General features: G+C 35.4%; 1 protein-coding gene across 1 annotated transcript in view; it reads right to left on the bottom strand.

Moving 5' to 3' along the window:
- The window catches only part of LOC143236447 (cyclic nucleotide-gated channel beta-3-like), a 56,576-nt gene extending 48,444 nt beyond the window's left edge, over positions 1-8,132 (bottom strand). Inside the window, exon 1 of the mRNA XM_076474705.1 lies at positions 7,606-8,132. Within this exon, the coding sequence (XP_076330820.1) occupies positions 7,606-7,685 (80 nt within the window). The 5' untranslated portion in view covers positions 7,686-8,132. The remainder of the gene's footprint in view (positions 1-7,605) is intronic.
- Positions 8,133-16,980: the final 8,848 nt, after the last annotated feature.

Genomic DNA, 16,980 nt, shown 5'->3' with positions numbered 1-16,980 from the left:
GCTGTATTTAACAAACAAATTAACGGAAAAGTCCGTTTGTTTGTTTGATTTTTAATTTCGCGAAAAACTACACGAGGGCTATCTACGTTATCCGTCCCTAATTTAGCAGTGTAAGACTAGAGGGAAGGCAGCTAGTCATCACCTGTCGCCAGCTCTTGGGCTACTCTTTTACCAACTAATAGGGAGGTTGGCTCCCACGGCTGAAAGGGAGATCATGTTTGGTGTGACGGGTATTCGAACCAGCGACTCTCGGATTACAAGTCGGAAAAGTCTGACATTTGACTCTAAAGCATAAACTAAAACAAGTGCCAACCGAAATCCTTTAATATAATAGAACCGGTACCTATCTTGCTAACACACAAAAAGAGGTATTTTCCTCAACACTTGTGTGAACAAGCATCTCATACAGTGTCCCCAAATACCTGTTTTATTAAGATGTCCAAAAATAAATGTCGATTTTCAACTGCTTTAATCAAAATAACCACAGTTTGCTTCAACATACTTTTGCCAACGTGTAACGATGCTGTTTATGTCCCTGCTGTATAAATCAAGAGTTTCTATGGTCAATGAGCTCCCTGAAAGTTCTTCTGCAGCTGCCTGGTTTTGAAAGTGTTCAAAACGCTGTCAAAGTGCTTGAGAAAATGAAAATCTGTAAGGGAAAGGTCTGGGAAATAAGGTGGACGAGGCAGAACCTCGATTCCTAATTCTTTCAATTTTTGGAGCATCATCCTTGACAGGTCTCATAACACTGATTTTTGTTGATCTTCAGTCAGCTCATTCAGAACCTACTTATCTAACTTTTTATCTTTCCAATCACACTCAGGTGGTTGGTAATGCTTAATTTGCTGGTGCCTAGCTTTTATACAAGCTCACGTTCTGTTGTGTGAGGGTCTGCCTGTTTTCATTTGCTTCCTTCCACGACCTTCGTGGTCTTCAAGACTTTCACCTCCATGTCAAAACCTGTACGTTCAATAACAGATACATGGTTGAATCCTGGTTGATATTCCATGTAATTTTAGTGGTTTTTAGTCCAAGTTTGAAGTCACAGAGTAAAATCAGATAGAAGTCCTTCTTGTCCATGCTGCCTTGGGTGTTGCGAAACTTACTCTGAGTAGAAATGAAACAGCAGACGATTAAGACACCTTGTAAGTGACAAATGTTGGATTAAACCAACCAACCAACCAACCAATGTAAAGTTACTCAATATTCAGCTCCGAAATGTCATAATGAGAATTTCTATATTTATTTCTGGACAACCTAATATAGAGGGTTACTGTACAGCCAGGAAACATAACGGGGCAAATACTACCACCCTCACTCCATAATATATCCTAACCTTATATTTCACAGGTATCTGAAATAAATAAACTTTGCGAAATCAAGCTTGACCAACAAAGAGGCAAAACAGTACAGCCAAGACAGTCAAACATCGGTAAATTCATTTTGGAATCTATCAAACAAATTAAGACCATTCATAAAATGAATTCGTGGAGTATTCATAGAATAATAATTTGTAAAAATCAGTTAGACTAACAACTTCTAACATGTAGAAAAGTCAGTGTGTCGTGGTAACACTATCTCGCAACAATGCCATGTTGCTCGGTAACACAAGTATAACAGTATCTCCCAACAATGCCATGTTGCTCGGTAACACAAGTAAACAGTATCTCCCAACAATGCCATGTTGCTCGGTAACACAAGTAAACAGTATCTCCCAACAATGCCATGTTGCTCGGTAACACAAGTAAACAGTATCTCCCAACAATGCCATGTTGCTCGGTAACACAAGTAAACAGTATCGCCCAACAATGCCATGTTGCTCGGTAACACAAGTAAACAGTATCGCCCAACAATGCCATGTTGCTCGGTAACACAAGTATAACAGTATCTCCCAACAATGCCATGTTGCTCGGTAACACAAGTAAACAGTATCGCCCAACAATGCCATGTTGCTCGGTAACACAAGTATAACAGTATCTCCCAACAATGCCATGTTACTCGGTAACACAAGTATAACAGTATCTCCCAACAATGCCATGTTACTCGGTAACACAAGTATAACAGTATCTCCCAACAATGCCATGTTTCTCGGTAACACAAGTATAACAGTATCTCCCAACAATGCCATGTTACTCGGTAACACAAGTATAACAGTATCTCCCAACAATGCCATGTTACTCGGTAACACAAGTATAACAGTATCTCCCAACAATGCCATGTTGCTCGGTAACACAAGTATAACAGTATCTCCCAACAATGCCATGTTGCTCGGTAACACAAGTATAACAGTATCTCCCAACAATGCCATGTTGCTCGGTAACACAAGTATAACAGTATCTCCCAACAATGCCATGTTGCTCGGTAACACAAGTATAACAGTATCTCCCAACAATGCCATGTTGCTCGGTAACACAAGTATAACAGTATCTCCCAACAATGCCATGTTGCTCGGTAACACAAGTATAACTCAATATTATTGTTAGACTAGGTATTTAAAGAATAAAATCAAATGTATAGACAACAGATGTGGAAAATATTTGTTGATTTCTTAATTTAAAGACTCGGTTGATTAAAGAGGTTTGTTTTTTATTTCAAACGTTTTTAATATAACAAAAATAGTTTAATTCGTAACAATTTAAGTTTAAAACTGAATGGATATTTTTATTTTAATTACAAATGTTATGTACTTGGTTTTAAGCTTGGTAATATCATACTAGGTCTTTACTTCTGACTTATTATACCAACACATATTATACTTATAAGGTTTATTAAGACCCACCCCTCACGGCTCCCTTGCACTTCCACAATTAAAATCGTAATGGGCAGACAGTAATCAAACTACTCCATATAGACAAATACATTTTGTCTTTTTATTACACCTTCTATTTAGAGAAATCAAGAAAGACGTGACGTGACATACACTAGCTTTTACATAGGTTAGATAAACGAGTTCCAGCTTGTGTGTGTTTCTCTTATAGCAAAGCCATATCGGGCTATCTGCTGTGTACACCAAGGAGAACTGAACCCTTGATTTTAGCGTTGTAGATCCGAAGACTTACGCTGCTCCAACGGGGAACGTTCGATCTTCAAAACACAAAATCAAAGTTTTACAAGTCGGTCACAAAAACGGGCAATCATTTATAATACACCGTCCTTCAGAAATTAGTATTTTGAATTTGTTTGTTTTAGTGCAAAGACAAATTGGACTATCTGCTGTGTTCAACATAAGGATCTGAGCTCTGGGTTTTAGAATTACAAGTCTATACACTTACCGTTGTTCCACCGGAAGACATTTCAAATTTCAAAAAATAACTAATTTTTTCCCAGTGACACAGAAACAACTTTTTTTTTTTACATATTTACTTCTGGAAACTCATTGGTAAGATCAGCTCTATGGATTAAAATGCCAGAATTCGGAAACAGTGCAACATTTTGCTACAACAAAACAAACAAGAATTTCCCAAAGAATGCTAAAATCCACGGTTCGATTCCACGCACTGAAAAGAGTGCAAATAGTCCATTCTATAACTTTACATAAAAAAACAACAAAAGGTTTTTCAAAGAATTAAAGCAAAAATAATTAAAGAATGTAAACCTTACTCCAAGTCACTAGTTGGTCCCTGAGTTTTTAGTACCTAAAATTCACCGGTTCGAATGCCACCCGTTTCAATTTTTATTTGTACTTCTTCAAAGTAATAATTAATTACGAAATCTGTCGATTTGCGATTGTAACAAGGGCGTCAGTAGCACATTTTAGATGCTTGAAGACCCTAATTATTTTATTCATTTGCCCCTCAGTGGCACAGGGGCATGCATGTCTGTGGGCAGAGCACAGATAACCCATTGTGTAACTTTGTGCTCAATTCAGAACAAACATACTTTATTCACTCTTTCTCCCAGCCCCCACATTTCATAACGTGTTGTAATAAATTGATATCAAATATTAAAGTTTTGTGTTATTGACCCGAGCAGTTTATCGATTTTTGGAACTGTGTACGAGAGCTTTCACACTATTCAGTGACTGGCTTCATTTTCCACTCGATCTTCCGGATCATTAAGATTGTGTCTATATAAATTACCGTTCGGGACGTAATTCACATCTAAATGATTCTGCTAAAACCAAAAGAAGAAAGTAAACACAAAAGGCTTCTTGTAGCAACACTAAAGCCAGTAGACCTTTATGTGAACTTTCTCTTTCAGCTACGAATTTCCTGTTTCAGTTACAATCTCTGAGATGGGCTCAGCATATATCGCTCATTGTACTCAAACATAAATGATTTTTAGGCATAACCGTCTCAAAGGTAAAATGAACTGTTTAAGCACGGGATAATAATAGCAAAAGTCTTTTGTATTAGTCTCACGAAGGTGATCACTTAAGCCATTAAAACGTCATTACTTAGTCACGAGAACCCTTCAGATATAGTGACGTGTTCCGAGTAATTCCATAAATAAAAGCACGTTATTGGGAAATATTTATGATCTTTGCTATTGGTCTGTCGTGAAACTACCTAGCTACAATGACAGGTAACAATATATTAAGTACGCTTACATCTAGTTGCTGTAATTAGTTTCTCCTGTGCAATGTATGGAGGGTAAAAGAGTCAAAAAGCTGCCTTCGCCGAAATTCAAAAATACTTAATAATCTGGGATGGGTGGAGAGTGGGTATATTTAAACAAACTCTATGTGATTTTCACCAATTTAGTTATTAATTCCAATATGATTGTTAAAGTTACAGCGATCAGTAAAACACTGCATATTACTGATAAAGACGCAGTATTACTGTATATGGCCCGGCATGGCCAAGCGCGTAAGGCGCACGACTCGTAATCCGAGGGTCGCGGGTTCGCGCCCGCGTCGCGCTAAACATGCTCGCCCTCCCAGCCGTGGGGGCGTTATAATGTGACGGTCAATCCCACTATTCGTTGGTAAAAGAGTAGCCCAAGAGTTGGCGGTGGGTGGTGATGACTAGCTGCCTTCCCTCTAGTCTTACACTGCTAAATTAGGGACGGCTAGCACAGATAGCCCTCGAGTAGCTTTGTGCGAAATTTCAAAACAAACAAACAAACAATTACTGTATACAGCACTCGAAGGAAACAAAAATGAACAAATAAACAGTTTTGATTTACAGTGATATAAGTTTATATTTTCCATGTTGGTTTACAGCTTCCCTTGACTCTTGTTGTCTACTAAGGTGAAAAGTTTTCCATACACACTCACACAGGACAAATACAGAAATAATTATTCCACAGACCAAAGACTGTTCTACCGTCAAAATTCAAACAAAAACGTTAAAATAGGATACAATGTTGCACACTGCGAGAACTATTCTAACTAATACTTACAAGGCAAAGACACCAATTCATACCAGTTTGGACAAGTATCTGTATCACCCATTGAGGTTATGGCCATTGGCATATACAACTTTTAACCGAGTAAAATAATCAGTACATGTTTGTGATCACTCAACGTTTGGTTACCAAGAAGTCCATACAGAACACGGGAACCAGAATTTCAAATAAATAAATATAACATGACCTCAAATAATGAAATATATTCATATATGTATATAAAATTATATAGTTATGGAAGTGTAAAATTCCTAGATGTTACCGTTATGATACAAATTTGTACTCTTCCAGCTTTATGAAACAGAAGAAATCACATTAGACCTTGTATTTATTCTAATATTTTTTCTTAAATTACAAATTAATAACCAATGATTTTTCATCATCTTGTTGGTAATGAAAATAATCTTTTTTTTTTTTTTTTTTAACTGGAAGGATAATATTACGGGCTACTAGAATCCAGGACAATGTCTCACCCACATGATCACTGACTCTCGTTTTAAAACAAACTAACTGTTGACGTTGCATTCGTATTCATAAATACAGAGTTTCGCAAAAATCTGCACATTGTTGCAAAAATTTGGCATTACTTTGATAAAGTATACAATACATACTTTGTGAAAAATTATAAGACTTGAATGCGGTAATCAAATGAAGTCGACCACCAAAATTTTTCTAATTTTTATAAATATTCAAAAATGTTTGAAACGTTTCAAATGTGGGCAATAATTGCTCAGTTTTCTTTACATTGATTGAATCGTCATATATTTAGTTTGTTTGATTTGGGCCCTGCATGGCTAGGTGGATAAGGTACTCGACTCGTAATCAGAGGGTCGGAGGTTCGAATCCCAGTCACACCAAACATACTCACCCTTTCTACATTGGCATGTTGGAAAGAGCATCCTTATTGACTGAAGGCCCTCGTTTGTGTGGAAATGACTGGATCTTTCAGCAGGACAACGCTGCAATCCTCAATGCCCGCAGGACAAAGGACTTTTTTCATGGCGAATAACGTGATTTTTTTGGATCATCCAACGTGTTCGCCCGAACTGAACCCCATTGAAAATGTTTGGGGGTGGATGGCAAGGGAAGTCTATAGAAATAGACGTCAATTCCAAACAGTGCATAATCTTCGTAAAGCCATCTTCACCACTTGAAATAACATTCTAGCCAGCCTTCTGCAAACGCTTATATCGACCATGTCAAAGCGAATGTTTGCAGTTATTCGCAATGACTGCCGTGCAACTCACTACTGGGACCTCTTGTTGGGCATTTCCTACCCTGTTTAGTACTTCTCTTTGATATGGTTTTAAACTTTTGACAAGCTAGTATTTAGGCTAATTTCCTAGTGTTCACATTTTCCCTATTAAATGCTAAAAAAAGTTTTGTATTTTTATTTTCCCTTTTTTGACTTTCATCTTTTTTAAGCTCTACTCAAATAAGTAGTTGAGTCTAACAACGCAAAATGCATATTTTTTCTTTATGTTCATTGGCCTCAAGATTTTGGCCAGCAGTATACTTATTGTTCAGTGAGACTTTGTCCATATCCGTGACTTGGACATTGCATAACCTCCATTCGTAAGTAGACGCTGCGGTGAAAGGAAATAAAAGTTATAATCTTGGCTTGGAAAAAAAAATCACATTTTATTTAAATATCATAAATAATCTAAGTAATAAAACAAAAAAAATATTTTAAACTGATTGATATATTAACCTCAGAAAAAAGAGAATCTAACAATCTACCTTTCTGTTAAATACAGACACAGGAAAAAGGATACGATTTTATATAGAAGTGCTTGTAAATATGTATGTGTTCGTGTTTGTATTGTGACTTTTTTTCCTATATTCAACGCTACAGGTGTCATTACTTACGAACCCAAACGTTCACGATAGATAAAATTAATTACGTTAGCAAGAGGCACACAGACTGACTTGATCGAATCTTTAAACATTTGATAGTTCAGCCAGTAATAATAATATAAATTTTAACTAGAAAATATTCAACAGTGCAACCGGCGATACAAGAGCACAATCGAATTTTTAACCTAATTAGCTTTTAAGGCAAGAAACATAAAATTAAGCAGAATTATAAACAATTTAAGATATTTGCACAGTTAGAAAAAAAATGTATTTAGAGAATTTTTGTTAGTTTTGGTATTAGAAAAAACATTTAGAAATGTTTTTCTTAACAATTTTAGTATTTTAAAGAAAAATGTTTTTAGAGAATTTTCTCTACTAATTCTAATAGTGCTCCCTTACCTCTTATTTACACAAGTTTTACGTTTGGCAACTTCATTCAGTTGCCATAGCAACCTTTTGACAGTATGGTTTGCTAGCATGGACCGACCTTTGTTGAATCCACGAACACATACAAGTCTTTACAGAATAACAAATTTTCTTGAATTCACACAAACACACACACATACAAACATAACAGAACGTACTTTCTCTTTACTTGGAGGTTTCTTCTCTGGTTAATACATATTTAACTCAACTCTTTACATAAATGTTTATCCAATTTCTGACAGTCTTCTGCAAGCAATTGGGGTGATGTTCAGCACGAGCCACGCAACATTCGTATCGAGGGTGGACAGGGAAAAAAATCAATACTGTTGCTAAGGTAATGAATAGAATAAGGACCAGGCAAACCCTTTTCCGCTATCAGTGCGATTGATTACCTTCGGAGATACGTAACTATTTTTTATTATGAGAACGTTAGATATCAGTTTTCCTACATTAACTAACACCTGCTGACAGAACCTATCTCAAAATTCACCAAGCTGACGTTAATATTGTTCCTTTAGCACGCCCTCTCCTGAGTTAAATGTTAATCCACGATTAACCTCTACAATTATAATATTCTTTGTGGCATCTTTTATCAATTTTCAAAGTCACGAAAAATAAAATAAGGTGGTGCATATATAACCATTATATATTAATTAAACTAACGTAACACAGATAAATAGATAGATAGACAGAAGAACCGTAAAATGCTTGACGCTCTACGCACTTTTAGATAGTGTGATTAGTGTGAAACACGCGTCTTTTGTTCCAAAGAAACTGCGTAACTATTTTTAAAATCATGACTGAAAACTGAAACACTGACATAAAAAGCACGTAAATGCCACTATTTGTATATATTTTTCAGGGTTAGACTCCCATTAAATGTAGTAAATAGACTCTTAACACAAAAGTAAAATACCCAGATTTAAACCTTACACAGTGTAGATGGGGTTATAAAAATGGCGATTCCTGGAAATTAGTGAGTGAACGACATCCAATCTCCTGTGTCATTTTTAAGCGATCTAGAATAAGAAAATTGATTCCCTTATCTATAGTGGAAAGCTGGGCCTAAACAACATCCTTTCAAATTTCATGGAAACTTGTAGTGCTGAAATTAAACTGCTTACAACAAGTAGGTTTAAAATATATTAAAATACAACAACAAAATCACAGAAAATGATTAAGTAGTTATATTAGGAAAATAAAAACAATGAAAATTTAGTTTAATATCTGGCTGGGTAAGAGAATTTCCATGACGTAGTTACTTATAGTTTCGGTCCCCAATGGCACAGCGGTATGCCTGTGGACTCACAGTGCTAGAAACATGTGGTGGGCAGAGCACAGATACCTCATTGTGTAACTTTGTGCTTAATTCCAAATAATCAATATAAGTATTGGATTATAATTACCAGAAAACAAAACACACACATAACAAAACGAGGATTATATGATAATTTATGAACAACGAGTTTCAAGGACATATAATTTTGATATATTGTTACATACTTTCTATTAATATAAAAACCGTGACACATACAAAAAACGACAGAATCAATGACAAATGTATTCAAAGAACTAGACAACAAGAAGGGGCATTCAACAGCGATACCTCTGTCACCCATCTTAAAAAACATAAAAATCTGTTCGTATATCTGTCGTTATCAACAGATACATGTCATTTTTGGAAAGACAACAAGGAATAATACTTTGCACAAGTCCACCAAATATCTTCAAAATCTGACTGTTTTTGGCTGATATATAGAGCAAAAACGGTGTAAAAAATCAGTTCCCATGTTAACATAGATTTTCGTGACCTTGCTAAGACTTTGACCCTTCAAAACGTAATCAAGTCTAAACATGGATCATAGTCAAATTGTATATCAACTTTTGTCAAAATTCATTGTTCCTTAAGAAATATTGCTGACAAACATTATCTTTATCCACCTTGGATGGCAGAGGTAATAAATCCATAATATATTTGCTTTCTATCGTAATGTAAAACTACAAAAAAGCCAAACGCCAAAATAACGTTATGATTAATTCATGCTATTATAATTTTTTGTAAGATGTTTTTAAAATTTGTTGTTTTTAGAAGACTTAATATTTGTCGATCCTTATAACATTTTATTAAATACAAAAAAATCCTTTGTTTGTATAGTAGGTACTGTTGACCTTCTGTTTGTGCATGAATAGAGTGTGTCTGTACTTAAGTTTTTGGATTCATGGATCACAGCAGTGGCCTTGGATCTATTGATCCTTACTACCTCGTGATCCTGATCACGGGATGTTTGATGGATGCTTTGTCGACTTCTCGTTTGTCGTCTTGTTTATTTTCGTTCTCCCGTTATTCCACGGCATCGATCTTCTGTAGATCGATCTTCTGTAGCCAATGTCATCGACCGTCTTCTCTGGGCTTCCTTGATCTGGCTGATCGTCTCCTTTCCTCGGCACTTTTCTGAAACAACCACGATTTTAATCCAAATACCCACTGTGGAAAAATAAAAACACCCCAACCCTAATTAAAAAACAATGGAAAAACAACTAAAAATTCCACCGCAAGCGGGACGAATGGGTATATTAATATAATTGACCACCCCAGTTGGAAATGTTTACTTTACTCTAAATTACTGCCACGGGTTTTTTTTTTGTTTTTTTTAACGATGGGCTACATGTGCCGTGTCAGACATACCATGAACTTCGAAAACAGCTTCTTAGTGGTGTGACCCTCAGAGTTACTGCTGAGCTGTTTTGGGGATGTATACATAGGAAACATTTAGATTAACTGGAAAACTATAATGTGACCAAAGCTAGAGTGACCTGCTTTACTTGTTTAGTTAGTCCTAGCAAGTTACTCCCTGTACATTTATCACGCATCCAATCTCTCAGCAACAGTGACAGTAAATGTAATATATTTATGATTGGTTTAAAACTTTTACGTTTATTATTACAGCATAAATATGGAACATCAAAATATTGTTATCTCAGATTTCAATCCAGGGGCTTCTTGAAATGATTCATCAATTAAGAAATGTTTTAATGACCCCCATTTTCCAGTACTCGTCGCTTTCCCATGTAACGATTATTAAAACACACAAAACGCTTAAGACTTCAAGGAATAGTTTCAGAACATATCCCATAATGCCTCAAATGAACAATGCATCTGCGACTTTAAGGCAAATTATGAAATTCTTATTTTAATATAGTGTTACAAAAAGGAAAACCTTTATAGTAATACTAAATATAACGTATATATTTATGAATATAAATACCAAGAGTTTCATTATAATTGACATATTTACTAATAATTTCAGACGTTTCGGAATGAAGCTTACAAAGAACGACACAAATATATACGAAGTTTTCTTTAAAAACGTTACATGTTTACGAAATTTCTACAATTAACATTTCACGAAATTGAGATGCAAGAACCAAAAACAATAACAAGAGTTCAAACAGTTTGTTTGTTTGTTTTGAAATTTCGCACAAAGCTACTCGAGGGCTATCTGTGCTAGCCGTCCCTAATTTAGCAGTGTAAGACTAGAGGGAAGGCAGCTAGTCATCACCACCCACCGCCAACTCTTGGGCTACTCTTTTACCAACGAATAGTAGAATTGACCGTCGCATTATAACGCCCCCACGGCTGAAAGGGCGAGCATGTTTGGCGCGACCGGGATGCGAACCCGCGACCCTCAGATTGCGAGTCGCACGCCTTAACACGCTTGGCCATGCCGGGCCAGTTGAAACAGATAAAAACAACGAAAACTGTCACGCAAATCCCTATGTTTGACCCCATGACTACAGTACTTATCAATTTTAGTAGAGTCAGAATAGAAATTTATAGTTTAAGAAAATAATGTAGACATTATTTCTATCCTAGTTTGTTTAATTTTTAAGAGTCCCTGGTTGTAGGCTTGAAAGAATAGTCTTGTTTATGTACTTTTTAGACGCTCACTATTCCCCATTTTTTAAATAACAGTTTACTTATCTTTGTTAAGTTACATTTTTAATGTCGGTTTACGGAGAATAAAGTTTAATCTAATATGTGTATATCCGTTTGGTTGAATGTTACATGTTATTTAACAGTTAGTTGTTGCATTACTTGTTTTTTTTTCCATCCAACCGCTACATTGAACTCTTTGAAAATGTAGAACAAAGCATAACCTGGTGTACCAGTATGCAACTCTAAGAAACGAAGTTTAAAGTTGTTCTCAGAGGCCAGGTTTAAAGGGAAAGATTGTATAATAACATTTAATGACCAGTTTCCATCAACGTCACAGTGTAATGTAATTAAAACGAACAACAGCAAAAAAAAACCCAACAAAACAATCTCATCATAAAGGAATAATACTTCTTCTAAGATAATTACAACACTGATAATGCAATGTAAACAGACTCAGTAACACGCTTACCTTGTCAGGTGTGCATCGTACGTACATGTGTTCTTCCCCAGCCTACTGTGCACACTTGTTCGAAAAAGGCGACATCAATAACAGGTGTACAATACACAACAGCAACATTCTTAGCGTAAGTTGCCCAGTATTGGCAACATTTATAAGCGTTACCTTAATATAATATTATTAACGATATCAATAGCTATATAAAATAACGCTACATGCAGTGGTAAGTGATAATGAATATACACTGACGATTTCAGCCAAGTATATTAAAAAAAACAAAACCAGTAAAGAGAAATCACCACCGCCATTTGATTGGGAAAATCTACTCTGGTTATTGTTCGTTGTTAAAAAAATTGCTGAAATATAGTCGCGGAAATAAGACAGCAAACTCGAGTAACGGCGATTAGAGAAACAATACATAGCAGCAGAATCGAGATCTTTCTCGTGGTATTTTCCAATCAATGCGCTACAAAATGCAAAAGTTATACTTTGCAACTAACGCTTCCACTGGAAAACAATGTTGTTGTTTTTTTATTGTGGAACTTGGAAAATTTCATAGCACAATAAGATTAGTTTGGTTTTGAATTTCGCGCAAAGCTACTCGAGGGCTATCTGTGCTAGCCGTCCCTAATTTAGCAGTGTAAGACTAGAGGGAAGGCAGTTAGTCATCACCACGCACCGCCAACTCTTGAGCTACTCTTTTACCAACGAACAGTGGGATTGACAGTCACATTATAACGCCGCCACAGCTGAAAGGGCGAGCATGTTTGACGCGATTCTCAGATTACGAGTCGCACGCCTTAACACGCTTGGCCATGCCGGGCCCAATTTTTGGATCTTGAGTATGCTATTACAGGAATGGTAAAATCTCACTATTCTATCAGACAAAAGGCCGAGAGTTGGTGGTGGGCGCTGTTGATCAGCTGTATTCTCAATAGTCTGTTAATTCAAAATTAGGGGCGTTTAATCACAGCTAGTATTCTTCTAATTTTGTGCAAACTTCTGGAGAAAAAAAAAAGGTCAGCTACAGTATGCGAGGAAATCTGAAACTAACTTACGTAGCACACCTGGAGATGGTTGTCCGACTGAAACTGGCTTACGTAGCACACCTGGAGATGGTTGTCCGACTGAAACTGGCTTACGTAGCACACCTGGACACGGTTGCCCGACTGAAACTGGCTTACGTAGCACACCTGGAGATGGTTGTCTGACTGAAATGTTAAGCACCTAAATATTTTGAAACTAATCTTTCTATTTTCATATTTAACGTTGTATCATCAAATACGAATAACGCTAGTTACTTACTGGCTAACAATGCGTTCCTACAAAGGTCATTCTTTCCAAAATAACTTTCCTGTAATGCGTTGTTCATCAGAAATGGAATCCTCATTAAGTAACATGAGAACTAAGTGAAAGCGAAAGCTGTATCACTCACAGAATTCTTGTTCTTTCTTCTTGATTTAGGCATAAATCTTTTCTGTACATTGTTATACGGGAAATACTACATGAGGGCCCCTCTCACGGCAATGTCCATGTATAGGTTTCAGATTCATTCGAGTAGAGATATTACTTCTCATTGACAGTTCAATAATACCTTACACATTTAAAAGTGATAGGCTTAAATTAAGAATATTTACATATAAACCCTAAATACGTTTCTAATTTAATCTCAAACTAATGTAGGGTTTTGTATAAATAATTAGGTGGCCTGATTTTATTTCTTATATATATTCACTTGGGGGATGTGTTTAGGACAATAAACATTGTATATGCAGTATCCGTGTTAGTCGAATAATAAATTTTTATCCAATTTTTCTTCAAGTAATTTAGTGTGATATGTAGGATCATTTTTTTTATATAAGTTTGTTTCGAATTTCGCGAAAAGCTGCACGGTGGTCCTGACCACCTGGTCATACTCTCTCTTTAAGATCTTATAATCTACATAAGTTGTTGTTGTTTTATATATATATATATAAAGCTTACACTGTGAACAAAAAGTCACGAGACTATGTGTACTGGTTTTGAAAACGTTTTCCGGGAATACGTACGAGTTTTCTTAAAGCAAAGCCACAGACTATTTGCTGAGCCCATCGAGGAGAATCGAACCTCTGACTTTAGTATTTTATCATTTTATGATAAATCCATAGACTTGCCGCTGTACCAGCAAGAGACTACATGTATAATGAAACCCATAAAGACGTATAATAAAACTTAACTCTTTTTCAATCACGACATTTATTTTTAACACGAGCTGATTGGTGCAAATACTTCATTTCTATACAATTTCATATTGGAACATTGCATTGTTTACTATTTAAATAATTAAAAAGTAAACAGACTGTTGGAGAAAAACAAATATATGTAGGAGAGAAAAAACAAACTTCCTTTTTTTTTTTTTCGAATATTTTGATGAAGAATAAAACTTGTCGCGTCCCTCGTGTGTCGGACTATATATTCTTGGTTCGATCCCCATTATCGCAAAACGTGTAATGTTTTATTCTTCATATTTTATGATAGTAGGTGCGTTAAAAGAATGAGGGTCAAATTCAACGATTCTATCCGACAAGAGTACCTCGAGAATTGACGGTGGGTGGTTACTTCTTATCCTGTAGTTTTATCCCTTCTAAATTTGAAACGACTATCCTAGATAACTAGCTTTGCATTAATAACAAAAATTCTAAAGATATTCCGGTAAAATATTTTTTCTCTCAAGTTTTTGAATCTTGATACGGGCTGGTCGTTAGGGCATTTGGGTCCCAGAATGCGGGTCGTGATATCGAATCACGTCACCAAACACGCCTTACTTTTCAAATATGGAGGGCTATAGAAATGATGGTCAATTCCACTATTCATTGGTAAAGAGTATCAAAAGAGCTGGGGTGGGTAACGTTGACTAACATGTCTTCTCTATAGTCTCATTCCGAAATTAGAGACGGCTACCACAAATAACCCTCAACTGTGCGAAATTAAACAAAAAACAAATTCCTTTGTTTATTATTTCGTTAGTTCACTTACGCATACTCAACTACCTTTCGCCATCTATCATTGTTCACTAACAAATCAACAAAGTATCTTAATACTAGCAACAAATTACCTTTTAACGCCAAACATGCTATTTTTAACTGATCACCCAGAGTTTAACTCCACAGTATAAAATATTCGAATTGATTATAGTTTATTATTTAAACATTTTGAAGCTTTGTACTGTCAGTTACGATTTGTAACTTGGCGGAACGCTCCCGAAAAATGTGTAGTTTGCGAGATGTCATTCACTCAGCAACTGGCATTAAAATGTCAAAAAAAAAAGTTGATTGTTACAGAGGGTTTCGATATATTTTGTAGATTTGTTGGCAAGGAATTTTTATGTCTGTTGTAAACATTGGATTACACTAATTGTTCTTTACACGACAAACGTGTTGGTTTTACTTTGTTTATTTATGAAAAAAAAATTAAATTTTAAGTAGTACTTGTTTTAATCTTAAAATAGAAACCTGAGCCGTCGGAATTGTTTTGATAAATTACCCTTTTCAGATATGTTTCGTTTTAGTTAACTACATGTTTAATTATTAAGATAGAATGATTGCATTAATAACTTTGAACTAGTGACATCAACGACCAATTGTGTATAATATAACAATAGGTTCTTATGTTTCCGTTCCAAAAAAGAAATTTCTAGTGTGGGCAGTTTCTGTTCTATTATCTGTAGTCTATAATATGGTTTAAATAAAATAAATACACTAAGTTAGAATAATCATGATGGAAAGTTGTCCTAAATATCCAATTCATTTGGGTCTGGTTTTAGATCCAATGTAGAACCTGGGAGGTCTAGATGCATACTGTTCCAGCTTTTACTAAATAACCATTTTCAATTCTGCCCAAATCTACCACGTTTACTGTCATGTAATGTCGAAATGATAAACTATAGCGAAAACAGTCAATACCTGATTTTGGTATGTAATCCACTAGTAAATATATAATTTAACCATCACACATCCATACTTTGGATCCTCTGTGAGATTACATAACCTCATGATTGACAACGTGAACACATTCAGATGAGACTTAAATAAGAGACTCGTAGATTGTGAATAAGGTACAATAACCACCAAGCCATTTTATATTTACTGGAAGATAAACTCAGCTCAAGTTCTCAGAGGTCCCTGAGTATCCACAGTATGGATGTGTAATGGTTGAATTGTATATTCACAAGTGGATACATACCCAAGTCAGGTGTCCATACAGGTTTAGATGAAACTTGGAATGGCCTCTTGTGTTTTATATTAACAGTTCCTTAAACACAATCAACACCTTATAAAGGCATGCATTTGAAATACAAATGGTAAGTTGGGGCTTTTGCCCTAGAAGTGTTTAACTTCAAAATCAATCCTGTAAAATATCAAGAAAAACAAACTTTGTTATTAGTTACAGAGACCATTTTGTTACTTTCAAACCAATAAATGTTTTGAGTTTTGTAGATAACACACGCTCACTCAAAGATCCAATTATATAGTTTTAGGTCAAGAGACTGAGTGTTGTGAAGTTGAAGCAAACTGCTTGACTATGAATTTCAGAAGGGTACAAGATATAACAATATTCCATGCGTATAGACAAAGTGTACTGTACGAACAATTATGACATACTTTAAACTGTAAGATCCAACTCTGTCTTGGGTACTAAACCTGTGAATCTTATATATCAATATTGTTAAAAAAACAAATAGGTATTGAATATTTTGAAAATATTGTTTTTTACAGAGAAATAACCATAGAAAAAGTTGTAAGCTAAATCTAAAAGATTGTAAAATAATATTGACTTACATTGTAATTGTACCATGTTTTTGAATAATTAAAACAATGGTATGTTTCAATAAAGATTGAAGACAGTTATGAACAATAAAACCTGCACATCAAAAGATTTCCATAAGATGTAAGAAGTGTACTGTACACAAAATGAA

The sequence above is a fragment of the Tachypleus tridentatus genome, chromosome 13 (assembly GCF_004210375.1).
Source record: "Tachypleus tridentatus isolate NWPU-2018 chromosome 13, ASM421037v1, whole genome shotgun sequence".
Lineage (NCBI taxonomy): Eukaryota > Metazoa > Arthropoda > Merostomata > Xiphosura > Limulidae > Tachypleus > Tachypleus tridentatus.
The sequence above is the reverse complement of the archived record's forward strand: the minus strand, read 5'-3'. Positions and strand labels throughout refer to the sequence as shown.